The sequence below is a fragment of the Colius striatus genome, chromosome 10, assembly GCF_028858725.1.
Source record: "Colius striatus isolate bColStr4 chromosome 10, bColStr4.1.hap1, whole genome shotgun sequence".
NCBI lineage: Eukaryota > Metazoa > Chordata > Aves > Coliiformes > Coliidae > Colius > Colius striatus.
In genome coordinates this window covers 24,554,361-24,581,899 of record NC_084768.1, presented here as the reverse complement: position 1 = coordinate 24,581,899, position 27,539 = coordinate 24,554,361, and the positions used below count along the sequence as shown (strand labels likewise).

General features: G+C 46.4%; 1 protein-coding gene across 1 annotated transcript in view; it reads right to left on the bottom strand.

Annotated features, from left to right (window-relative positions):
- Positions 1-10,556: 10,556 nt before the first annotated feature.
- The window catches only part of PLPP3 (phospholipid phosphatase 3), a 45,903-nt gene continuing 28,920 nt past the window's right edge, over positions 10,557-27,539 (bottom strand). Inside the window, exons 3-6 of the mRNA XM_062003482.1 lie at positions 25,725-26,008; positions 24,912-24,969; positions 16,962-17,138; positions 10,557-12,228 (exon numbers count right to left, since the gene is read on the bottom strand). Coding sequence (XP_061859466.1) covers positions 12,103-12,228; positions 16,962-17,138; positions 24,912-24,969; positions 25,725-26,008 — 645 coding nt within the window. The 3' untranslated portion in view covers positions 10,557-12,102. The remainder of the gene's footprint in view (positions 12,229-16,961; positions 17,139-24,911; positions 24,970-25,724; positions 26,009-27,539) is intronic.

Below are 27,539 nucleotides of genomic sequence, written 5' to 3'. Positions count from 1 at the left end.
GATTGCTGCCTGCTTTGATGATGTCTCCTGTGATCTGTCAATGAAAAATGCAGTGTAAATGCAAGGAATGTAATTATTATTATCACCAGAGACGCTGCCTGGTGACCTCAGAGCTGGTTTATAGATTCATAATTGGTTTAGATCACAATGGCAATGAGGCAACATGTTTAAACATGGCATTGCATCCTCACTATACCAAATCCAGTCTCGGGGGACAGTAAACATTGCCAGCATGGTTAACCCCTGTTTCAAGACACTGGGATATCTTTGCCTTTGATAATCTTCTGAGCTCCATCTGCCCCGGTGATGCTGGGATTTGGAAATTCCCAGTCGATACTCGTTCTGTCATACAAGTCAGGTTAGTTTTCAGCCTGTGTTTTGCTACAATGAATTGTGTGCAGCCCTCAGGAATGAGAACCAAATACTACTTGGCATTTACAGAGAGTATTTGATTTCAGAAAGAGCCTTTGTGTATAGCAGGATCACACAGCAATGAAGAGTCCCTTCCAGCCTGAAAACCAGCTGCTATCTCATATTGTATAATCACTTTATGCTGCCCTGAAAACAGAGGGTGAGGATTTGAACACTGCATCCTGTTAAAATTACAGGAGAATCCTCTATAGACTGAAAGCCATTTTCCAAATGGGACTTTGGCCGTAATTATAGGTCAAACAACTCCTCTGAAGTAAAAAGTCCCTTTATTTAAGGACGTGACACAGCATTGCTGTAGTGGCTTTGCTTTTCAGCAGGTTGTTTTTTTCCTGCCTCTCCTGTATTAAGCTAATCTGTCCAGAAGGAGAAAACAACACGACCATGGGGAGGTCTAAGTAAAGAGCAGTTGGGAAGCCACTTCCTCCATCAACAGGTTATTCCATAATTATCCTTTCCCAGGCTCTCTCCACCTTCCCCTGCAGCCTGTAGCCAGAGTTAGAGCCAAGATCCTGGGCAGAGTGGACACACCATCAGGCCCTCTGCTTCCCAGCGTTGTGCAACGCAGTCTCTGTTATCGCTGTCCTGAGGATCTTCCCACAGCTGAGACAAAAGGTCTGGGGTTATTTGTAGGTGTCTGTAATTTGCAGGGTCCTCCCTTAGTTTGCTTTGCTCTTAAATATAGGACTGGGAACTCCTGTGCAGAGTTGTCCCTCATATTGCTTGATGTTTCCTGTGTACTAAGCGTGCTGTCAAAACAAATATTCCCCTTTCCTTGTTTACCATGTTCAGGTCTTTGGCATCATCTCAGACATCAGGCCCGGCTTCCTCCCAGCTCCTTATAATCATGATTGCCCAAATAGGAGCTATTAAAGGCTTTTAGCAGTCCTTTTCCTCCCAAGAAAATGAACCTGATCTCTAGGATGTGACATTCGGCTTCTTTTTGTGAAGGCAGCGGTTAGAAATCTACTCAGCCACTCAGGAATATCGGATTCATCTGTCATTAGCTTCCAGCTCGTCCCCCTGTAGCCAAACTGGCTCCTGCCTGGTTTCCTCAGTAGATATTTAAAGACTATCATAGTATTTATCTCTCCTTCCTTTGCTGTTTGCGTGCTAGATCCTGGAGCTTGTGCTTTCATCGCTTTCCCCCTATTTCAGCAATAGACAGTACTTGCTCCCAAGGTTGGAGTAGAGGAGGAGACCCGTGGACAGCCTGCACATGGCAGGACCGGGTCTGTCACATCCTGCATCTGCCCCCAAGGTCCCATGTAAGGTGGGGCTGAGGTTTCCCACGGGTCCAGCCCACAGATGTGGCCCATGCACTGTTTGTTTCACACCAGAGCACAACCTCTCTTGAGCTCAGGCGGAGGTTTTTTCTCCTTTAGGACCACAGGCTATTCTGGACTCATGAGCTGCAAAGGGACAAACCTGATGATTTATCTACTAAAGCCACATAGGCCTCTCAAACAGCTCCTTAATGTGAACCATGTGCTGTTGAGCCTCAGCAGTCAGTTCTCACTCCAGCTTAGCCCCTGTTTGCTCAAATGCCAAACGTGTTCTGAACACGGAGATTTTTTTTGTAAGGAGAGCAGCATCCTTGGAAATCCTGTTGCTGTAAGGACACTCTCTCTCTGCTGGTACTTATTTTGACTCTAGCATGAGCTGTTTACAGAAGGTGAAGGATGTTTCATGACTTTTATCTAATGCTGGGCTCATGCAGATTAAGCATTGTATGATTTACACTATTTATGGCAGGCAAGATGTAGCAGAGCAGGGGTGCAGTGTGCAGGGCTTGTGCTCAGGACCTGAGGCCCTCACATAAAAGGTTATGTAAATCCCTTAGCCCCAGTTAGCACCAGCTCCTTTTAGTATCTACAGGAGCAGAGAACCTAAATAACCTCAGAGAGCAACACTGAGATTGGCTGAGACCTTTAAGTGCTGGGCACTTGCTGCACAGGAAACCAGAGCTGAGGGACTTGTATGGCTGGAGTCCTATTTATCTCCATCACTTCATTATCATTGGCACATTAACCCCCCCTTTACCTCCCTGCGTTGCTCTAGGGAGAGGAAATGGGTTGTTACAAGAAGTATCACCATCCCCAGAGGTTTTAGCACAGGGATGGCTGCATCACTCCTAGCATCACTTCTAGCTAAGCCCTTAGGAGCCATTAACTCAGGGTGCCTGCACAGCTCAGGGGGAAGGAGATAGGCAACCTCTGCTAAGGAACCCAACTGCCATGTCAGGAGGACAGAGTTTTATGGAGCTCAGGAGCTCAGCTCCAGGCCGACACACTGTGCAAGCAAAGGCACTTGCACGGATGCTGCCTCGGTGAACATGAGCTTAGCTCACCACACTTTTCTACTCCAGCTGTTGAGCTGGCCAAGAGCAAACCTTGCTACTGTGCTTACCTGAAAACAATGAGTCTTCTTTTCCTGCTTGTATCAGGTCTTGAAGCACCAAAGAAAAGAAAAATAAGTTCCTTGAATGCTTTGAGAGTGTAAGTGGTGTTGGAGTCAAGGATGCTGCTTCTTTGCTGTGTCTGCAACTCTGTGGGGCTGCACTGCAGATGGACAAGTAGATTTGCACAAAAATGGTTAACATTTCCTAATGGGGATTGCTTGGAATTTCTTATTCCATGAAAAACATTTAAAAGTCACTGTTTTGACTTTCTGTCTCGATCCAGAAGGAAAATACGCAGTAAAATGTTGGAATTTCTCAAGGGAAGCCCCCAAACTCAAAGCTATCTTGATAAAGCAAGGAATGGTTAGGAGAAACACCAAACATTTTGGGTAACTAGGAATACCAGCAGATCAACTTCCTCTGCATAAGGTTACCTACCTTGGCTGATAGTGTAGATAGGGGGAAATACCATAGGAATGGTCCTTGAGGATACACTTCCCTTCTGACTCCTGATACCCAGCCTGATTTCCTGGAGTACTTAAACCCAACCATGCAAGTTTTTTCTATGGGCAGAGACAGGTGACTGCTTTACAGCTAAACCCATCTCCATGGCCCAAACTCACCCTACTCCTTTCCACCATGGAAATATATGCAAGTATATACAAAATATACAAGTAATTTTGCCTTTCTGTGTTCTTAAGCTCATTTTCTGTTTAGTGAACAAAAACATACAATTTCCCTACAACAAAAAATAGATGACAGCAGCTGATGTGTGGATGTGAACTATTCCAAAAGGTCTCCCCCATTGCAGCAGTGGATGCAGGGATAAGTAGATCTCATTTTTTCCCTCTCTTCTGTATTTAAGCAAAATTAGCTGCTCATAAATATAACCAAATTGGGAAAAAAAGGTCCCGAGGCAAACTGGAAGCTCATTACAGGTCCTGTGCTGGAAATGTTTGTGTTAGGTTTCCATTAAAGCACAATGTGTATTTGGGGAGCATGGCTACAGGCAGCCTGTTCTCTCCCAAACCCTCTGGCTCCTTGCAGAGGTGCCAGCCTGTCGAAGGCTGCACCGCTATGTGCTAATATCTCCTCCCAGAGAGTTCTGGCGGGTGGTTCATTAGCTTAAGCACCAATCCGTGCTGCCTCCTATTTGTTTGGACGGAGACCTGCTCTGCAAGAAAGCTACTTTCCATGCTCTTTCCTCTGAACAGTTACTCCACCTGCTCAGTGCCTAGCCTGGCCCACTTCCTTGGGGAACTGCTCCCTGCCTTGCAAGATAAGACATGCATGGCTTAGTGCCTCCAGTAAACTTGCCTTCTTTATTCAATTCTTCCTGCAAGAGCTCAGATGATAGACAATTGCTTTCCTATTTTAAGTGCCAGTTCAGACAAGGAGCACAGTTATTCAGACACAGTTATTTTAATATTTTGCCCTTACTAAACAAGACTGAAGAGGTAACCCTCTGCCTAGCATCCCTCCCTGTAGCCCTCTGGCCTATTAGCATACAGTGGGTGGAAAGTCTTCTGCAGCCTTTTGTTCAGCTGCTGTCTGTGCAGTTATCCATTATCAACCTGGTGTGCTGCCGTTTGCTCTCAGCAAGGTCAAATCTGCTTTCAGATTTGCTCTGGCTCTACTGATATGTCAGCTGTAGTGCATGAATTTAGCATAGAGGTAATTTCTCGTTCCTCTATAGCTCCTTTGGAAAGCTAAATGATTACAGACAGCTGTGCCCTATGTTCTCCAGCTCATGGTGGCCCAGTTCACTTGCCTGACAGCATCATATCCGATTCATAAAAAGTGTAAAGTGGCTTATCCCCCATCCCTAAGGCTTCCAATTGCTGCCCACTCATCAATGTTGCTTGAGGAAATGCAATTTAGACATTGGCACAGAAGTCATTAACGTTCATTCTGAAAAAAGACCTCTTCTGAGCTAAGGACAACTTCAGGAGAGAGGGTTACCTGTTTTTCAGAAGTACCTTGAGATCTAGCAGATAAGATGCCTGACTGGAGAAGACGGGAAGGAGGGTGAATGCTGTCAAACTGCTGTTCTCCCAGGGCCTGGAAGTTGAAGGGGTTAAGACATGATAAAGAATTTCTCCTCTTGGAGAGCATCAGATTAAATCTGACCTACAAGCAGAAGGTGCTCTTATCTAACTGCTTGTGCAAAGAAAATTGGGTTCCTTCCCCATCAAATTTGTGTCAACTTCCAACCCTTCTTAGATTCCTGAGAAAGAAATCTAAGCAAGCTTTCAGTTTAGAAGCATTATTTCTGAGGAAACCCCAGGAGAAGCTAACTAGAGGATTCAGCTATGGGAAAATGAATTAAGAATAAAAAGCTTTTTTTGGGGTTTTTTTAATATATAAAAGCAGAGAGATATGGGGCATGGGAGCACAGAAGCAGTTAGTAGTGAAAAATGAGGGCTAATGAGCCAGTGGGACAGCTGGCCAAGGGATGTGGTAAACCTGGTACAATTTGGCAGCTTTACATCAAGCCTGGATGTCTTTCTAAAGGACCTGCAGTACTTACATGGCTAAATGTGAAGAGTTGCTGGAAGGTTTCTGAGCGAGGGCTGGAGCATCCTGCTGGCCTCAGCATCCATTCATTTGATTGCAGTTGGTGGTGGTGACTCTTAGAAATGATGAGTTGGAAGGTCTGTGTCTACCCTTCCCCAGGCTCAAACCACATCTATTTGAGAGGATGCTTAGGCTGGCTCTGCTGAAAAGAATTACCTCTCTTGATTGAAGTGGTGTTTTCTCAGCTGCAATCGTCTCATCATTTACAAGTAAAACTTTCATAGACCTTTTTCTAGTTTTTATTGTTTTCCCATGGAAAGAAATACTTTGTAAAGTACAAAAATCAAAGCAAATATCCTTTTTTGTTTTAAAGAAAAGCTTCAATGGGCTTTTTCCCTTTGCCCCCTAAGCCCTAGTTGCTATTTTTCCTTTAATATAAGCAAGGCTTGTATCAGTTAAAATTATACTTGTGCTTACTTGACTTGAGGTAAACAGGACTAATCCTGCTTAAAACTGAACTAAGAATATCTACACAGTTTAATGAAATGGATTAAAATTTTACCTCATATTAAACATTTTTCTTGTCCAGACAAGCCCTGGGAGGCTGCAGCAATGTTATTCCTTTGCCTTCAACATCACTAAAATTTCTTTGAAAATAAGCAAATGATGCACTTGTGCAGAAGGCAGATCCCTTTGAAATGATGGTGCTCACAGGAGATCTGCCTCCCTTCCTTCTTCAGACCAAAAGAAAACCAAAAAAGAGGGTTTCTTTTCCTTTTTTAGATTTTATGTCTTTATTTTATTTTTTAATATTTTCTTTTACTTCTGTGTTCCTTATTAAAACAGCACAACTTATCCTGTTCGATTCATGATGTTTCTCTAGGGGAAAGATCAGCCTAGCAGGAATTAAATGCTCCTTTATTTAATTTATATCTCAGGCTGACCTCAGCTAGCACGGACTCACACCACACACCTGCAAATGGAGATGTCACAGCGTGCCTGGAAAGCCAAGCTTTCCACACCGGTTCCTGTACAAACTAAGCGATGGCCTTGCTACATTTTAGTCATTTTTCAGGTGTTAAAGAGGCACCACTTATTTCAAGCTCTGGTATAACTTTAATCACTTCAAAGACTTCAGGAGCAGGCTGCATTCCCCTCAATTCCCATTTCTCCCATCCGTATATGTGTGCGTACACATATTTTGGTGTTTCAGTGGTTCTCTCTCTCAACTTTCTGCTGACACATGGAAACACTAAAAGGTGTTTTTCCTTAAATAATAGCCCATTGCTCCTGCTGGTCGTGAACCCATAGCATAAAGTGTGATCAAACCCTGCAGAGTTCATGCCTTGAAACACCACGGATGCTGATGCCTCTGCCACCAGCAGTGAATTACCTGGCAGCCTCACGCTTCACGTGTCCCGAAACACAGCACTGAGAGTCACCTGATGAGAGATGATTAAAAAAACACAACAAATGACAAGATGGTTATATTCTGGGCTAAAGACAAAACCAAAATGCTACGTGAGGCTGCAGCACTATATATTAAAAGCAGGGCTGCCTGGGAGCTCCCGGCGTGGTGGCAGTCAGCGGCTCTGGAGCAAGGCAGCAACTTGCCCAACAAGACTTTCGAAGGAAACAGGGAGCTTCTCCTGGTGCCTTCGCTCCCTTCTAGCTACAGATAGGATGGGGCGGGGATTCCTCACAACCAGTCTGATCACTACTACCCCAACACATACATAGGTGTAGTCTGTGCCCCGAGGAAATTATAACTCAAGACAAGCTAACGCAGGCACTCCCGCGCCGGCTGGTGCCAGTGGGGGTGGCGAGCAAAGGCGGTAATTGAAAGTTGTTGGGTTTTGGGGTTTGTTTGTGTGTGTTTTCTTCCCCCTCCCTCCCTCCTCAGCTGAGTCAACAGGAGGTTGTTTTCTACCTCCTGCTTCCTCCAGTGAAGGTGACAGCTTCTGCCCAACCTTGGTGTACTTTGTCAAGGCACCCGGGGAACAGGCATAGGAAAGACTGGAGGAGATGGGCAGTAGCTCGTGTTTGTGAGCAGGGACATGGACCATGCTTACAGAAGCCAGGAGGTGATTCACTTCATTCATAAGCTCTGAACCTCTGATCTGGTCTCCAGAGGTAAACAATCACAAGGTAGGAATCACTTGCCTTTGGGAGGAGAACGATGGATGAAGGCAGAGTATCTGTCAAGAGAAAGGGGAGATGGGGGCAGAAATGCAACTGTTGCAGGAGACAGCTATGCTGCACCCCAGCCATGGATGTGAGCTTGACATGGTGCTGCAGGACCTCAGCCCAAGATGTCCTTTGGCTCCAGGGCTGAATGCTAGCTTTATCTTACAAGCAGTTGGGTGAAAAGTTTGGACACTCAAAACACAGCAGGCTCGGAACATGAGAAAAACAGGTCTCTGCTTGCTGGATGAATCTCCTCCCTCCCCCTCCCTTGATTGAGAACTTCATATCCGAAAATCATTGAGCAGAAGCACAACAGCTTCAGCCTCTGAAGGCTGCCAAGCATTCTTGCTGAGTGAAGCTTTTTAGGTACACTGAAACAGGGCCGAACCTGGGGCTTGCGTAAACCTTTCTTACCTTAGAACAAAAGACCTGCTCCTGTTGCAGTCAGGTGCACACACAACTCTCTGCCTGTGAAAAACACGTTGAACCTGTCTCTGTGTTAAAAAAAAAAAAAAAAAGAAAAAAGAAAAAAGACAGGTTTGACAAGAAGAGCCCCTTGTGCAAAAAGGATCTTCCAGCCAGGCCCCAGCCCAGCATCAAAGGCAGACGCTGCACTGGGTGCTCCGCAGACTTCGATTAGCATCGGCATGAGCAGAGCCCACATTTTGCAGCACACCAGCCACAACCAGCATCCAGCCTTAGGCTTCAGCAACACACCTTGTTGGCATGAATGCACCTGTGTGTGTGTGTGTGTTCATGCCTCATCCTCACTGGGAGAGCAATAGAGAGCTGCAGCGTGTGGAGCTGCATGCAAACTTCCAGCCCCAAAGTGTCCCGGCTGTTCAGCATCCCTGCTGGTGTGCAGGGGTGCACAAAGGACTGAATACCATAGTGCTGCAAGGGGCAAGCTCCAGTTGCACATGCAGATGCTGCCCAGGGACCACCTGCAGAAGTGGTTGCCTTGGCACATCCCAGCATTTGTATGGCTTTGGGGTTTTTTTTTTTCATTTCACTCATTTCTTTCACTTCCTTCCTGCCCCACAGGAAGTGATGGCAATAGGCCCCATGCTCACAGCACCTACACCTCAGCTGCTTTGGCTTCCACTTCTCTGTGGGGTTTCACATAAAGGCTCATTTAGCATCAGTGCTCATTCCTCCTGTGGAACCGAAACATTTACGCTTGGCTAACATAGAAAGGTCTCTGTGGACCATGCCAGCACGTGTCACCTTCTCCCACTCATAACTCCAGCAATTAACACTCCCTTTTACCTGTTTCCCAAGCAGCAGGAGGGTTGAGCCCTGGCAAAGCTGTACCTCCAGGCACAGGGTGCCATGCAAAGCTGCCCTTACCCTCCCAGCCTCAGGGCAGCCAGAAATAAGACTCAGTGCTGCTGATGCTCAGGCCCACACTATAACATTCAAGCCTGCTGCCTTCCACAAATTTACCCATGGCCTTTTCTCCCTTTTCCCAACCTGACCCACATATCCTGAGTGATGTCCTACGATGCACCAGTCCTGCAGCCACTGGCTCTGCCCTGGCTCTTATCACCTCCTGTGTCATTTCCCCTTCTGACACTTCTCCAAGCCCTCCTCTTTCACCCAGACATCTGTATTCCTGTTTTCTTCAAAGTAGTTGGGGGTTAAGATGCAAAACAGTTCCCAGCCTAGCATTTGCTGTGCCCGAGCCAGCCCCACACATGAAAGAGTCCACAGGGTCGAGCTCCTGTCAGGCACAGGCAGATGTAGCAGCTTCCTCCTTCCACCCAGAGTACTTAGACCAGGCAGCGTATTTTAGAGATAACTCTCATAGCCATTTGCCTGAAACTAAAGTCTCACTTCTACAAGACCCAACCCCCAAACAGTTTCAAATCACACATGGCATCACGAAAACTCCCTTCACATCCAGGACAGGTGCGGGTTTACCAAGTTTTTCCACACGTAATAAAATATTACTACCAATTAGAATAATAATAGCAAGTGCTAGCTGAATTCTGCTTGCTTAATTTCCACCTGCTCTTCAGTTGCAGTTTGATGTGGTATTCGCTTCCTGTCATGCATTCTTGCAAATTATCTCTGTGCCACGTTATCTTGACGATGCGGTTCACCCAAGGAGTGGCCGAAACACTTCTCTGACTGTGTGTCACTGCCCAGAAGTTCATTTGCTTCTGAAGGAGGAGGAAAGAAGAAAATTAAGAACAAAAAAATCCACCCAAATCCAGGCTCCGTTGTGACTGTGTGCTGTGCACATGTGCCTCGCTGAGCACATGTTTTTGTGGGCTGCTTTTTAAAATTTCTTTTCCTCTTCCACCCACATCTTTGCAACCCAGTGAGCTGCAGGTTTCTTGTTTAGCTGCAAAGTGTCTGTTTTTTGTGGAAAAGGCATTGGTGCAGAGCACAGTTGGGAGTTCTCCGAGGCAAGGGCTGTCTGGCACACCCAGCAGCTGGGCCGTGGCTCTTCAGATTCTATTTCATTCTAACAATATTTCTTTACAGCTTCTATTATTGCTAAAGACAAAGAGATGCCCTCAAAGAAAAGAGATTTGATCAAAGACTTGACATAGCCAAGAGCAGCTCAATACAAACCCACGAGTTTCCCTATCACACCCTCCCCAGCCAGGACCCGGTGGGACCTTCTCATATACCCATCAGAAGCAGCATCAGGTCCCCTTTTTATCCAGATGTCCTCATTTAACATTAAAAACATAAAATCCCCAAAACTCACCTCCAATCCTTTGGCTGGGCAAGGACTCTATCTCTCTGGCACGGGCAGGTCAACGCAAAAGGCAGAATACAACTTGCTCAAGGATGTTTAGTCATGTTATGAGCTTTTATTTAAAAAGCACATTTATACAGCAATAATTTCGCAGATACAAACTTCAATTTTGTATTCTACAAAAGTCTTTGAATATTCTTCTCTTTACAAAATGGAACATTACAAAAATACAGACAATTTAATATGATTTTTTTATACAAATGTCTCTAATTGTAGTTATTTTCATTAAAATATTACTACCACAGAACTACAATATTTTAGTCGACTATAAAAACAAAAAAAAATTAATCCAATGCTTTTTTAAGCAGCAAAATGTAAATAACACAGGTCAGGACACAGTTTATAGTCATAGTGGATATATCTAAAATTGTTTCAGAAATAATATTTTACATAGTTAATTTTTAAGGTTTTTATACATTATTTATATAATATTTATATATATATATAAAAAAATCATAGCTTGCTATAGTTGAAATGATAGGACGGATTCTGTGAGAAGGATGTGCAAATGGCTGTTCTGCATGCTTGGCGGGATCCCTTTGCAAATGCTCTGTGAAAGGGCTGCAAACCAAGAGCCTGTGGCTTCTGGGCAAAGAAAAAGAAAAGAACTAAAAAAAAAATAACCCAAGAATAATCACGCTGGATCTCGGGCATGACTGCTTTGCCACCGGTGGCACTGAGCGGAGCACAGGACCTGGTACCTGCTGTGGTGCACACCAAGGTGTCCAAGGGAGGAGGAAAAAGAGGATTGGGGGTAGGATGCACAAACCAACTGACACCCAGGTTAGGACGTGCTGCCCAGCAGCTTGTCCAAAAACTGCAGAATAAAAGTGTCCCCAGGACTCAGCCCTGAGGTTGTAGTGCGAATGCATCTTCATCTGAGCCGCCGCTATCCTCTCGTGAGCTGCCAGCTCCCGTGGGCGCGCACAAGATCTGCTGGGATTTCTTTTAGGGGAGCGTGGGAGAGTGAGGGAGATGGCCAGGAAGCGGAGGATGGTCTTTGGAGGAAGGGTCATTTGTGGGTGCTGGGGGTTTAGGCAGGATAAGCCCTCACCAGGGAGCAAGTGGAGAGGAAATGTGGTTTCTCTGTGCAGAGGATGGAGTTATCCAGCCTCGCTGCACATCTCAGGACTGCTTGTTAGAGGCGTGTAGTGTGAACAGAGACCTTTCGGAGGCCTTTGACTGGGCAAGCTTCTTCTAAACTAAGTCACAGTATGGAAGAGAGGAGGCAAAAATAAAATAGTCTCAAAAAGAGAAAAAAAAAAGCAACTCTTACAAACCAACCCCAGATCTTGACTCAGTGCTGTTCCTCATATATAGTGCTAATCAATTTAGTCATGAGTTGTCTTTTTTTTTCCCCTCGCAGGCATTGGAAATCTTCATAGTGAAAAAAACCCACTAAGACGGCCAGCTTTCCAAAAATCCCTTAGTGTTCATTAGGCCATGAACAATTTGGCGTTCACTACAACATGAACACTCAAACCAATTGCACATCCAGAACGCCGGCACCTCTCTGTTTGTGTTCTTTTTGTTTCTTTCTGCTTGTTTTTCCTCTTTCTCACTGTCGCTTTTGACTCGGTTGACCACCACCCCTTTCATCCAAATGTCACAAGTTGAAAAGACCACAGAGTAAGACTTTACTGGTCGGGCAAGAAAGTCTCTCCCTACATTCTACTGTCTGATGAGATTTGAGAGCAGCAGGTAGTTGCTGTCAGCAGTCTTTTTTTTTTTCTCTTTTGCAAAAAACAAAAATACTTTAAAATAAAATACAACACCCATCTGACTTCTCAAAGGTCTACACCATGTTGTGATGATTATTCCGCTCAATGATGTCCACAGGTGAAAGGATCTCCTTCCGGATAGGGGGTGGAGGCAGGCAAGTCTTTGTCTTGGGCTTGAAGAGATCTGAGACGTAAAACACCTGTAGGAAATAAGTGGAAAAGGCAAACTTTAGCCACGCTGGGTGACGCTTTGCTCAAAAATGTTGTTTACAGAATATGTACACATCATTAAGCTGCAAAAATAGCCCTCTTTGTGCTGTTAAATGCCTTCCCATAACACTGATGGCTGCGAAACTCCAAGCGCCTGCTACCACCTTTCTGTACAACATAGAAAAAGGCTCAGACAACACTTGCAAAACAGCACAGAACAATTTCATTTCTCCTTGTCTAATCACTGAGTGCAATACCCAAATGTGTGCTGAGTGGGTTGAAAAGCCAGGAAACAGATAGGCGGCCCACACTCCAGTAAAACAACAAAGGTCTCCAAAGGGCCGGCCTGACTCACGGCGAGTGGTTTTAGGGATGGAGTCAGCGTAAAACAGTCCCTTCAGCCAGACATCAGGTAGGCAATTAAAAGGTTTTGAATCAAATCTGTGTTAAAAGTTATCAGCAATGAGTCAGCAGTGAGCGATGCTCTCTTGACGCCCCACCAAGTCAGTCTTGAGGAGCTACTCTCAAACTCCTTCTTCCTAAATATCCTGTGATGTAACCCCTTCTCCCGGATGTGAAAAAGCCAGTGCTTGGCAATTTTGGGAGGTAGCAACACAATAAGGAACAAAGTGCTGGGAGGAAACTTCCACATCCTCTCTTGGCAGCCTCTGCACAAAGCTTATCGGTCCTGCAGGACCGGGGCACTTTCTCCCTTGCCAAACCTCAGCCCCGTGCCAGATGGGAAAAGACTCAGACAGCACAGATCCTCTGGACAGGGTGAAAAAACAGTCAGGACTCATCATTTTGTTACCTGGCACCAAAGCTTTAAACTTTGGTCCTGCTGCCAATGGTTTCTGCCAACCCAAATTTGCCAGCTCATCTCAGCTATCCTGAAATGGTAATAATTCAGACTGAGCTGTGGGTTTGCTGAGCTGAAGCCCCAGGAGGCGCAGCACATGGTTGTAGGAATTAACAGCAAGTTTGGGTTTTCTCCCCCAAATACTGGAATGCAACATTTAAGCAACAAGAAAAAACAGTGAGGGGGGGAAAAAAGAAATCTCCAAGGTGCTCAATGGAATAATATTAGATTAGAACATCCAGTATGAGTAACACAGGGAGGGAGTGAAGCTTCTACCCCTCTGTATCTCCACATTTTCTAGCTACCCAGAGCCCTATGCTGCAGGTCTAGTCGTCCTTGGAATCAACTTTTGCAAGTCCCTATCAGTAGGGGCAGATAAGGAGCTGAAATGAACAGACAGCAAGCCTGCTATAAATGGTAATTCACTCCAACAATTACAACAGGGATGCTGGAGGCTGAGCTGATGTTGCTCAGCCTTTATTACTTTGTCAAAAACCAAGGAAGAGGCTGATACATAAACCAGCTCTTTTTTTTCAGGGCACGTGCTAGTTCCTGGCTCCCCAGTTGTATGACAGAGCAAATAGTTATTCCCAGGGCATCCAAGTGGCAGAGTTTGCACCTTTGGTTAAATAACAGGATCTATGTTGAACTGCTCTGGCATTGTTCTGGTTTTTTTGGTTGTTAATAACTGTAAAACCCCTGTTCTGCTGGCTGGGTGCATTTCTGTTACCATCTTGCTCCCTGGCCCACCTCAGAGAGCTGGATTCAATCAAAAAGATGTCCAACTTCTGCACCAAGATAGCCATGACAAATCAATTTATGGAAGGAGATTGCTGAGTGCAAGAAGCACATGGGTATTACACCAAGTCTGGTCCTTATTTTGGACAGGAATGAGTTATGGTGGAGTGTCATCCTGACTATTTTAGCTTTTACTGTGCTGCTCGCTGCTTTTCAAGGTTTAAGTCAGAGACTGGTTAAGGGGTTTCATTTCTCTTTAAATGTACTTCGCTTTTACCATGGCTGGAGGTTACATAAACACTCATAGGAATCATGAAATGTGATCTTTGGGGGTTAAAACTGTGTGTTAAATCCTCCTGATGCTTGAACTGTTTAACATAGAAAAAAAAAAAGGACTAATAAATGTGCAAAGTCTTTCACTTGGATTAGCCCCATTTCCTGTAGAAGGTGCTCTCCACCCATAAAGAAAACTTGAGGACAGAAGACGGAGCATGTATTATACAAAGTCAGCCAATACCTTACATTGCCACTTAACAATTCCTCTTCCTTTTCATTATAGTGAAGAAATCTTTAACCACATTCAGAAAGGTTAAAACAACTCATCTACACTCACCAGAGCAACAACAGGAGCTTGTCCTTCTGACACCTCCCCTTTTCATAGAATCATTTCAGTTGGAAAAGACCTTTAAGATCAAGTCTGACCACTTTTCTCTCTCTATCAGATGAGACACAAGCTATATGACCCTTAGGAAGCTGCCTATAACACACATAAAAACTATTTCCATTTAAAGAAAATCCTCATCTGATCTCACCCTGGATCTGAGTCTGAATGTTTCATCAGCTGGAAGAGCTTGATGCTAATGTCTTCTGCTTGTTATTTCAGGCACGGAAGGACAAACGTGGCTGCTGCAGCACAACCTGGATTTAAGCTCTGGCAGCCCTTGGAAGTGAAACCCACAATTGGTTTCTACTGAAAATTACAGCCTGATAACTGTGGTATTTTGACAGCCCTTGAGTATCATCAGAGAGGACTCCTGATGGCTTTGCTGGGGGAAGGGGTATCTGGGAGCACCTAGGGTGTGTTGGAGGTGAGGAGCCTCCAGGTCCCTCCCTCTGCTTCAGAGCATGCTGTGCATGAGAGCTCGCTCCCAGAGCTGGGCAAGGACTCCCAGAGCTGGGCAAGGACTCCCAGGACATCTCGGTAATTGTTCTGAAATACCCCAAATTTTAGCAAGAAAGCTGCTAAACTCTACATTTAATGCAAAATTGGGGTGACTTGATGATCTCAAAGATCTTTTTCAACTGAAATGATTCTATGATTCTGTGACTCTTCTGCTTATCCCTTTCTGCCACCTCCCAAAGCCGAAAAAGGAGGAAAACCTGTCAGCCTCTCCTAGGCAACGGCTCACGCTGGCAAAGGTGGGTTTGGGAGAACAAGAACATCCTGATGGTATTTGGAAGATGATGAAACGGGACAAGGGCTGGGTTTAAACCCTTCCCAAGTCCTGAACTGCCACCTGAAACATCCCCAACCACCAACCCCAGCCTGTCTGTGAAACTCAAGGCAGCTGCTTCCTATGTCGGTTTACCTCGACACAGGAAAAGCAGCCCAGCAGTGTCACAGCCTCCCTTCCCAGCACAGCTTCCAGCTGCCAGAGAGCCGGCAGGGATGGCCAATCCTGCTGCTTCTCCTGGCCAGGAAGCATCCGGAAGCCTGTCCCGCGCATCCGGAGATCTATTGTCTTTCTGAAACCACTGCTGGGATCCAGGGATGGATGGCCTGGTCCCTACTCCTTCTATATATTGCTGATATCTCACCTCTCAAGCAGAAAGGCACACAGAGAGATAAATATCCTCTTGCAGAACTGCCTAGAAACGTGCACTTGGTGTCTCAATAAACCCACACAATACCAGTTTGATCACCTGGATTGAGACAAGCTGCTTCATTGCTCCCTGTATGGTCCAGGGGCTTTTTTCCCCAGGGCTGCCAGCACTGCCATCAATTGACTACACTGAGTGCTGTGATAGGAAAAGATTTACCAGGATTTGGAGAAACACCCTGATGGTATTAGAGTGAAGGACAGAGGACCTGTAGTGCTGTTAGCATGAGCAGGCCTTACAGCAGCAGGATGTGTCTCTGCACACAAACACTTGCCTGGTTTCTCCCTTGCAATTTCTCTGCCCCACGTGGGACTTTGGCATCAGGCAATGGCAAAACCCAACAGCTACTACTCAGAGAGTTAATAATGCTTCATAAAACTTCCAGACAATGACATTTTTGTCTTCGCTTTAGAATATCATCAGTGACTGGAAAGTACATAAATAACCTATTCTCTCTCCTTGCAAAATATAACATTAGTGAACTTCATTCCTTGCCTCTAGGGCTGCTTTACTTTTAGATCAGCTTAAAAAAAAAACAAACCCAAAACAATCCAGAAGAAAGCAATAAGCTGTTCAAATCTTGCTATCAGGAGTTAATAGAGGCACAGGAACAACTGTAATCCCCAGTCCCTTTGTTTCTGTGGGAGGTAGCCACTGGACCCAGTGCCCCCCACCCTGCCTCTAGTTTCAACATCTACATGTGTCACTTTGAATTACAGGGCTGTGCAATCAGGTCACTCTTTGGAAAGAAAATTGCATGAGAACAAGCCTGGTAGCTGGAGACAAGGGGGCACAGCTTTTGTTTGACATTTTCTCACGAGCCCTTTCCCTATGTTGAAGGCACCCCGGCAAACAAGGCAGTGACACCAGCTCCTGCTCCCAGGGGATGGCTTCTGGGTGAACTGAGCAGGGAACTGCCATAATCTCAACCCCCCTTGGATCCTGGTGGAAAGCTCTGCATAGGAGCTGGTGCTCCTTATCGAGAGCAGCTCGAGGAGCAAGTGCTGCTGGCTGAGAGGGAAGTACTCTTCCTCCTCTGAGGTGCCTAGGTAAAGGGCTCTTCACCCAAGAGCTCAAGGTTGGTGGGGAATACCCTTAAATCCCCACATTCAGCACTTTTTGCTGGATATGCAGGTTGTTTGGTGGGATTGCTTCACCCCTCCAGCATGGCAACATTGTTTGCTTGTAGGGAGGGCCCTCTCTAGCACCTTGGCCACCATTCCCAGCACAGGTTGCCATACTCACCACGCAGTAAGCCACCAAGGCTCCCTGGGCAAAGCCGGCCAGAACGTCGGTGGGGTGATGCTTGTGGTCCGACACACGGGACAGACCGGTGTAAAACGCCATCATGATGAGGGTGAACTGGAGGAGGGGGCGTAGCAGGCGGGCTCCCTTCCATGTGAATCTGGCCTGCAGATAAAACTGGAGAGAAGAGAGGAAAACAGAAAAGGTTGAGTTCATTGGAGGGCAGCAAAGGAGATACTGTGCTAAGGATGTGCACACATAGCAGCAAGTACTCTGTGGGGCTGACTGCGAGGCACTTGCACACCAGTGGCTCAAGACTGGTGGAGCTGTCAAATGAGGATGCTCTTTGCAAATGTCTGGCCTCCATTATGCAGAAGGGAATGGAGCTGGAGGGATTTTAACCCATGAAGGAGATGTGGGTAGAGGTAGATGGGTACACGCTTCTCTTGGTAAATCAGGGTTGGGGTTTAAGACCCTCCGCATCTCAACTCACACTTAGGATCACAGCATCATTTCAGTTGGAAAATACCTTTAAGATCATCAAGTCTAACCACTCATCTCAGACTGCCAAGCCCACCACTGAACCACAGCCCTCAGCTATGCACCTTTTGAATATCTCCAGTGATGGGGACTCCAGCACCTCCCCAGGCAGCCCGAGACAGTTAACAACCCTGTCAGTGAAAAAGAGAGCCCCAGCCTTCACACAGCATCCCATCATCTGAGGAAGGAAATTCCTCCCTGCTGCTATTTAGTGTGTGACAGAAGCAAGGTCCAAATTTGTGGCACATAAGCCTCACAGCACCTCTCAGATACCATAGCTCCAGAATCACCCCCAAAGATTTCCAGACAGGGGAAACTACTGATGACATGGATGCAAAATGCAATCTTCCAGCATTGCCATCATGTCCCCCAGGGTTTGCAGGGGCACGGGGTGCAGCCACCCCATGGGAAAAGCAAGATCCTGGCTTGACCCAAAAAGATGAAGCTGATGTGACGTCAAATAGACATTGTCCCCCTCCCTGTGAGTATCTTGGGCCTGTTTCCGTTCTGGCCATGGGCATGGCCAGTTCCTGTGGGAACCGGGAAGCCGGGCGGGAAGAGAGGACAGGAAAACGGCAACACGCTGCCCAGGGATGAGTGGGGCCGGCACGGCACGGGGAGGGAGGGAGGGGGGCTGTGGGAAGGGGAGGGGGGCTGTGGGAAGGGGAGGGGGGATGCCACTGTGGCCTTCGGGCCTGTGGCGCAGAGAGGCCCCTGATGGCTCAGAGAGTGGGAAAAGTGCCTGGCAAAAGCTGCTCAGCTCTTCCAGCTCAGACTTGCTGCAGGTATGTTCTGCCTGTTCCTAAATGAAGTACTGGAAGCCAGACCCAGCGTGCTTCATGGGACTCTGCAACATCAGAGGGCTGGAAAGGGGTTTAATGCTCATTTACGATCCCTTTTACATACCCAGAGCAGTTTACACTGCCTTGATAATAAAAGGGAAAGAAGCGCTCGTTGGGTTCCCTGAAACCACAAACAGCTTAATGACAGCATTTACCTATAAAAGCAGAATTAATTGGAAAGCTGATAAGGGGAAAGCATAATTTTGACCAATTTAGTATGTTTGGCTGTTGCATAAACATTGTATTTAGCCCTTTTTGAAGGGAACACACACTGGGCTCTTTGGAGGAAATGAAACATCATGTCATTTGAAAGGAGCAGATGCTCCAAATTACCCAAATTGTTAGCCAATTAACATGGAAGAGAGCAGTACCAAAACAGCTCAATGCTGGCTAATGCACATTATGATTCTGGGCAATATATCTGCAAAGCAGCCCAAGCGTGGGAACAGAGCCACATCACCACGGCACACACCTCACACCATGCAACGGGACAGTTCCAGCTCTGGATCCCTGCAGCAAATTAGGTGCTTCTCTAGTTTGTGATGATAATTTCTACACTCAGGAGAAAGCTGTGTCAACAACCAACATATTAAAGTAGCAAAACCCCATCCTGCAGTCACCTGCAGTGATTTAACAGCAGGCACTTCACCCTGCAAGCAAAGATCTATGTGGTTCATCAGCAGGAAACTGCAGTTTTAGCTTGCAATGGCTGAATTTTCATTGCCATATCAACAAATTTTCATTTTCATTTCATATTTGTGCACCTAGTGTTGTGCCACCAAGAATAAGCTGTGCAGGTAGGATATTCCTGTGAAATATTCAGGGGAGGTAGGGATAGTGCAAGCTGAGGGCCTTGATATTTTTAAATACAGCTTCTCAGTGTAGAGACAATGTCCCTTGGAAAAAACAGTATTAGTGTAGTGTTTTTAAAGGACAGAAAAGGATATAAAAATATACTTCTATTACCACAGTTTAGTCTTAGAGTTCTTTTCAGATTACAGAGTCTCAGCCCAGCCCAGACGAACATGCAAAACTCAGGTTCCAGTATGTTGTTGCAGAGCAAAATTAGCTCTGAGGATTATATCTTACAAACTATTAATCTCAGTTCTACCAGGAAGACTTGAAACCTAACATACCATTTTAGTCTTGAGGCTCTGTTATGTCAAACTCCTTAAGAAAGAAACTTGCTGCTGGATAATCTCACATTTGTCCCTTTTGCACAGCCTAGACACTCCCTCAAAGAATTCAATCCCACAAACTGGGACTAAATAGGTCATCTATAGGTGAGGAAGCAAGGTATCAATTTAAAATTAGGAATAAAAAGTTAACCCTGAGGTTGAACACACAATAAAGCAGACACAATAGAGCCACTAAAAACTAAAGGTGTTTGTATATGGACTTGCTCCCTCCAAAGCACAGCTCTGAACCATGTGCCTGATCTGCACACTTTAGCCCTGGAAAAGATGTGCAAAGGCCCCAGCAGCCAACTCACAGACCTTGAGAGGAGTAAAGCCCACCTGAATAAATGCATCTTGCACATTCTACTATCAGTGTGAGGATCTCAGCCCAGCAACCTTTACTGCATCAATAAAAGACCTAGGAAAATGGCTTTTTAGTTCTCCATTCTTAAAGAAAAATGAAAAGGAAAGAAAGAGGATAACAGCAGTTTTCATATTCCACAGGCATATATATTATGAGCCTGCAGGACATCAAAAACTGTGCTCAAAACCCAGAGTGCTGAGGATCCCCTATGTAGTTTAGAGACAAGCCTTGGGGTGCTCCAAACTTTTCCTCTGCCCTCAGAAAGACAAACCCAGTTAACAAGAGAAGGCTAAAAAGCAAAATGGGGGCTTGGAGGCTGAAAGGATCAGAATTTCCTTAAAACAGGAATTAGTGCTATTGCTAAGAAATGGGACATTCCTACCAATTTATCTGAAAACCTGCTTTTAAAGGTTTTTTTTCTAAAACCTGGGAACAAATCTGAAGTGCTACCTGCTGAGGCCTGTCAGATTTGGATGGAAACATGGGGCTGGATGGAGTCCTTCCTGGGAAGGGATGGAGAAGCAAGACCACAACGTGTTATTTCCACCACAGACCATCACAGGGCAGCATCAACAGTAGCAAGAGTGGATGGAGTGAACTGAGATCACAGAAGGCAGGAGTTATTTGGAGCTCCCATCCACTGTCTCGTGGCAGAGGCTGAGTTACCACAAAGCAGATGGCTTGAAGGACGTCACATTGCTCCTCTGCCAGGGGACTTCCACAGTGGTGGTGGGGACAGCCCGTGGCCACACACCATCCCCGAGCAAACCCATCGAGGAGCAAGCTGGCAGGGGACGTGGGCTAAAAGCATCACCCCCAGCTTCCCACACAGAAATCCCATCCTGTTCACACTCTCCTCACCACAAGGCTGGACTTCTCTTAGTCACAGCTAAAGTTTCCTTCTGGGAAATGTCTGGTCTTGTTTCTGTCTGACCTGAAGTTACCTCTGTCTCCAGCCCCATCTGCAAACAGAGCAGTATCCAACGTAGAACTGGGAACAAAACCCCTCAAACCCGAACTCAACCCGGTGTAACGCGCCATCCTGGCTGGGTAAAGCCAATTGGGGGAAGGAGAACTGTAGAATTTGGGTTTTGGCATCGAGATGACCAGGGGACAAAGACAAGAGAAGGACAAAGACCTTCCAGGACCAAAAGGATGTGTTGTTTGCCACATCTCTGCTTCTGTACAGCAGTCTCTCACACCATCAGTTCAGCAACGCAGTTGGTGACCCAGTGATGGCTCAGCCCTGGCCTCTCATTGAATTCCAGCTTATTTCACTTCCTTAGGTCACCACTAAATTGGCTCCAGGTTCATAACTACCACAGAGTTTCCTTTGCATGGGCACATCATTGCTCAGCAGCATGAGGGCACTGGGACTTCCTCTACCCTCCAGCAAGAAACCCCAGTGCAAAGCTTCATGCTCACTCAGACACACAAAAGCAGCAACACCTCTACTCTTCCATATTATAATCTTCCATGTATCAATCTTCCATATACAGTAGCACACACTAAACCCCACTCTGATCTGAACTCTTGAACCTCATCCACCAACAGCTAAATACACAAGCTGCCCTGTTTTACTCCCCATTTATCCAGAATCAGAGGGACGTTAATTTAGCTTTGGTGACTAAGTTTTTCTGCATCCTCTGTGATGTTTCAGGCAACTTTGTGTGGTTAAAAAAAAAATATAATCAGCACTATGGTCTCAGGTGCTTGAGAGGAGTGAAAAGGTCCCACTGCTCTCTGCAAAGACTCCCCACTTGCAGTGTGGGTCAGGTCCAGAGGGCTGTGTGGGATGAGCGGTTCCATACCTCCTCTTTCCTTGGCCTGCTATAAATATGTATTACAGGCTCGCTCAGCCAAGAAGTAACAAAGCAAGGAAAATTAAGACAAAGAGGATTACCCAAGCGTAATTTCCCCCTTTAAATTTTTTATACAAAGGCCCAGTGTTAATTGAGGATTCTTGGTGACAAGAAGGCTGCGAGAAACTTAGCCCTGAAGTCTCAGCATTGAGAACTAAATCCCAGGAGATTTTGCAGTGTTGCAAGCGCCTTTCCCTGAGACTTTTGCCCCAGAGCCCTCTAGGATTTCACATCTCTCTGCTTATTCCCACTGGGAGCCCCTGGCCAAACTGCTTCTCTTTGTTGGATACCGCAGGGCATTGCTGCTGTGTTGGGTGATGAGGAAGCCGTGGCCACTCACCCACTGGCCACCAAAGCCCCTGGGTAAATCCAGCCCCATGGGATCTGTGGGAACTCAGGTATCTTTTAATAGACCAACTAAAACTCTCTGGCACCCATCTCCATCAGGTGAGGCAAACTTGAAAACATTATAATTCAGAATAGGCTCTAAGAGTGAAGCCAGGGAACAGCAGGAAAGACGGGAAGTGACTTATCCTTGAAATATGAAGTATTATTCAATAGGGAAAGCACTCAAGACATAGCTGATCAGCCAAGCCTCTGCAGCACATGCTCAGCCCCACTACTGCCCTCGCTCTGCAAAGGCTCCCAGCAAATTCCCAGAACCCAAAGCACCAGTAGCAACCTGCCGTGGCACAGCTTTCACTTCCCAGGAACCAGAGAGCAACCATTTCATTTGGACTGAGACAATTCCCTGATCAAACCCAGCAAATCCACCTCCTGCAGGTGTTGGCACAGTGGTTGCCACATTTCTAACCAGGCTTTCAAAACTCCACTTGTTCATTGAGCTGGGCAAGACAACAGGGTTTATTTTGCATTAAATAAAATTCCTCTGGGTTATTATAACTTTTTTTAAACAGTAAAAACTATCAGCATCTCCAACAAGACATATTTTCTGCCTCTTTTTTTGTAAGAGATTTCTCCTTCTGACTGTTAGTAGCCAGGCTGCTGGAGTGATGGAGAGCAGGGTGCTGCCAGACAAGCTAGAATCATGGAATCATTTAGGTTGGAAAAGACCCTTAAGTTCAGTTTCCTTGTCTCCGATATGCACTCTGTCACACTGTATTGTCTCAAGTTGCCGCCTTCTCTCTTCAGTTTATGATTGAACACTTAGTGTAGTTTTCCCCATGATCTTTTAAGGCACAAGGCAACTGAACAGCTGGTCAGACAGAGCTATGAACTGTATCCCAGTTTGGGGACAAGGGAAAAATAAAATCACTCTTAAGGAACTGGGCATCAAAACTCCTCCATAGAGAGTGATAAGTGGAGCAACCTGTTGTCCTGGATCAGGGGGCAGAGGCTGGTAGCTTGAGTGCTCCCATATAGGGACAGGGAAGAGCAGCAATGAGAGATCAGAGGCAGCTCTCTGCTCTGAAGCTTTGTGTAGGAGCTAAATACTGCTTTTGAAGCCTGATGCAAACTTAGAAACAAAATCAGGCAGCAGGCATCAGTGGAAAATGAGCTATACACTCTGCAGTTCTGGGGTCTCCAGTGCACACCCTGTTACCAGCATTCTTCTTTGCTTCTCGCCTGCTCCATAACTGATGGGTTTTCAGAAAAATACAGAAAAAAGTCTGATGAAGAAACCCAGTCTGCCCAGTGTCCTGTGGAAGCAGGGTCAAGCCCTGGGACTTCGGGCAGCCACTGCCAAAATGAGAGGGGTGGAAATGCAGGGAGAGGGCACAGCCCGGAGGGGACAGCCCTCCCAGTTTGTCCCTGGCCCTGAAGGATGCTGCAGGGCATGATCCTGTGAAAAAGGTAAATTGCCGGGCTTGGCTTCCAAAAAGGTCTGGGAGCAGCATCTCTTAAAAAAAATACCTGGAAGGACAATCCCAATCTTGCTGAGTATTTGGAGAGAAACCACAACTGACTTAATAGGGACTGGCAGTCCTTGCTGTTTCTGGATGAAAGAATCTCAGGGCTGACTTATCTGCCTGCCTGTAGATCTCCTTGGAAATACATGAATGCTGGTGTAAGGGATGGCTTCCAAACTCAGCTGGGAAAGTTTTGCCATAGCAGTGAGAGAGGGCTAAACCTCCTGTGAAGCATCAACGGGGCAGCTCTGCATTGTAATGTGGCTGTGAGGAAATGGTCAAAGAGTTACTGAAGAAACTCAAAGGATTTCCAGGAACAAAAAAATAAAGTAGCGGGGTAACGAAGATAGAATTTAATGCACCATCTCCAACAGCCTGGAAAGCTTAGTCAGTAAATTACAGAACTTGCTCACAGGGAGGTGGGATCCAGGACTGACAAGGCAGGACAGAGCAGCAGTTGCTTATCTTTTCAGAGAGTAAAGTAAAGGGATGGAGGGAAGCACTGCTCATAGATAAAAGCTCATGTTTAATGTTTCTATCAGTCACGCTGTTTCTTTGCTCGCTAGTCTGAGCTTAGAGGAGTGGGGGAAGTGGGACATGAAGCTTGACAGGCATCCAAAACCTTGTTCCTAATGTTTTAAAAATTAAATAATCATTACAAAAGATAAAACCAAACACAGATCCTCACAAAACACTGGCTGTGGGTCCAGCCCCTGGGGGTGCGGGCAGCGTGGCTCCCGCAGCCCTGGCAGGAAGCACCTTGGCAGCTGCCCCGGCCCCAGCCCTGGAGCAGGAAGGGTAGAGCCATTTCTCACTGACAAAGGAAAACAAGTCACAGCCCTCTACTCCGGATCCAGGCAGGCAGAAGCTGCTCCACCTGCTCCGCTGCCACATTTGGGAACCAGCCTTCACCCCTCAACAGAGTCGTGGCGGCACATCTTCCTCCTCCGTCAATGCATGAGTTTGGCTCACCCCAAACTCTCCCCAATGGAAACCACAACGTGGGGTGAACAAAACTGCATAATTCATCCACGGATTTAGTAGGATTTGGATTTAATTGCAGTCTTCGCTATATCCCCAAGCTGCACAGCTCAGCTTTCACCCCAGGAGTCTTCATCCCAAACAACACCCCAGGGGCTGAGAGTGGATCTTTCCAGCACCAGCCTCCTTTTTACAACCAACACCCCATCTCCAACACTGATCGTGCCATTATTGCTACTGAATGTGGGTGAATGCCTCAGGAAAGCGGGACAGGGGATAAAGCAAGTCTTAAGCAAGGCTGAGGTTACTTACCACCAAGTACAGCATGGTGTAGAGGGAGAAGGACGCGTGCCCGGAGAAGAAGGATTTCCTGCAAAACAAAGCAGGTGCTAAGAACCAGCCACTACAACCCTTCAGTCTCATAATTTCACAAGGCCTAGGGGTGACTTGCCTGCTGTTCCCCAGAGGACGCCAAAAGAGAGGCACCCACAACCCCCAGTCCTTCAGGTTCTAAACCCTCCGCTATCCGCCCCGCAGGCTCCCGAGGCAGAGAGCGAACGGATGGACAGGATGCTCGCATTGTTTGGCCCTTCCTGGTCTACTCGTGGGACAACAGTTATTTCCAGGAGTGCCTGACAACTCATCGTCTCGCCTCAAATCACCAGGAAGCCAGTAAAGGAATGACGAGTGAGCAACTTCTCCAAGGCAATGAAATGCAGCATGTGGAACACGCCCCTGGAACCTTCCAAACTGAGCACCTGATGGATTTGAGAATGAGCTCGGAGGGGAAGCACCAGCTGCATAGAGCCTCCATGGAGGAGGAACTCTCTGCTCCACCGCACCAGACAGCTCGAGCCACTCACCACGAGCTCAGCTCTTATGGTGAGCTCCCACATTAAACAACCACTCTGGGAAACGATCATGTAGGAGTAAAGAGAAAGGAAAAGAAATACTATTCAGCCAAGTCCTGCAATTCCCAAGGGAAACTGCCTGCTGCTGGCAGACAGAGCCATGGCCCTCGCAGAGAAAGCATCACTTGCATTATCTATTGCTGGCAGAGAAACCTCTAAGCGAGGCACCACCATGGTGGTGATGACCCATCGCTTTGCTGCCACGAGCTCTCACCTGGCTTCCTGGACCTTGCTGTCACTTCCCCTGCAGGTGTAGTTTTGGATGTAAACTCCCTTCGCACAGTTGATGGTGGAGAAATCCAAATCACAAACTTCCAGGAAATGGGGCCGCAAGCGCCCGACGGACACTTTGGCAATGTCTGTGAAGGACTGGCTGATGGCACAGCCAAAAACGAAGCAGCCCACCTGCTTGTACAGTGCGGCCACGTAGGGGTTCTGGATAAAGGAACGCGACTTCTCCTTCAGGTAGTGAATGCGGTAGAGCTCTCCCGTTATAATCTGGTGGGAGGAAGGCAACAGATCGGTTAGAGAGCAGGAAAGACGTTTTGCAAAACCAGCAATGGGTGACAAACGTGGGGCTGAAACAGCTCCTTGGGCTCTGAGCACCTCAAACCAGGAATCTGCTTCCACAAGGAGGAAGCAGAGCCCATAGCCCAGTGTCTCTCCTCTTTGCTCTCAAGAAGAGGCTACAGTGCTTGAAATGCTACGTATGGAAAAATTTTGTAAGCAAGAAGAAAGCAAGCTAGATTTTGGTTTAGCAAGCTGGTATACCTTTACAGAAATGAAACACCATCCCAGGTCTACAGCAGCATAGTGAGAGTGGGGGGAAAAAAAGGGTTTAACATAAACCAGATAAAGAATCAGTATGTGTTTGGAAAGGAAAGGCCAGATCCACTACCCTCATATCAAACTGATTTTGAAGGAAAACAAACCACCAACCACAGAACCTGCTTATCTTCCTTTTACATTCAGCAAGCCCCAAACTTTTCAGATCGTGGCTCAGAATTTGCTGCTGCAGGACCCAGTTCAAGCTGTTCAAAGCCTGTGTAAACGCCAGCTCTTTCTGGATATTTCAAGGGGTCTTGCCATTGTGTTGCAGCAATTCATACATATCTTGTGATGGAGGTGCTGAGGTTTGACAGTATTGCCATAAATCAGGGAGCAGAGGATTCAGCTTCTCATAATCTTGGTTCTTAAAAGGAGAGTTAATGAAAAAACAGGCTGTGAAATGAAGTCCAAATGTCTCACCTCTCCCAAAGAGGCAAAGGCTTAAATTATTCTCGTCACGTTACACACCTAGGTTTTGAGCTCCAGATTTACAGCTTTAGGATTTTATTCATTACTTTAAATGTTTTTATACCTGAGTAATAAATCGAGGAAGGTTTGTTTTCTTTTTTTGGCCGCCTCCTTGTCCCTGGCCCTTCTCTAGTCACAAGGACCACGATAGGTAAAATTAACTGTCAGAAAAAATCGCTTCACGTTAATCCCTTTCTGGAGCAGCCAGCAATATTCCTCCTGGCATGGCAGCCTGCCAGCATGAGACAAGGCTCCCCTGCCTACCTTTTTTAAAAGCTTGGCACAACCTTTGGAAACTAATAAACTGGAAAAGTATGGCAATTAGACTAAGAGGAGATGAAGCTCTATCGTTGTTTGAACTCTGTTGTACCGTGGCTTGAAAAAACAAAAGGTTGACCTAAGGCAGCTGAACCTGCAGCTGAGCAGGCTTTATCAAAGACAGATAAAACTGTAATAATAAAAAATAAAGGCCAAGTTAAGAGCGTTCTGCTACCATGCACAGAAACATTTTGGGTGGCTGCACCATCACCTGGGGTTTACATGTCACTGCTGAGACCTACTCCTGGAAACCTGATCATAACCAAGAGTTGTCTGGGAAGCTGCAGCTCACTGGCTCCAGAGTTGTTTTAATCTCCACAGACTCCAAAGTTCACCTCCACTTTGGACTGCTTTCCAGGACAAGCTGGCAGCCAGGAAATCCACCGGCATGAGAACTGGAGAGGGAGGTTGGATC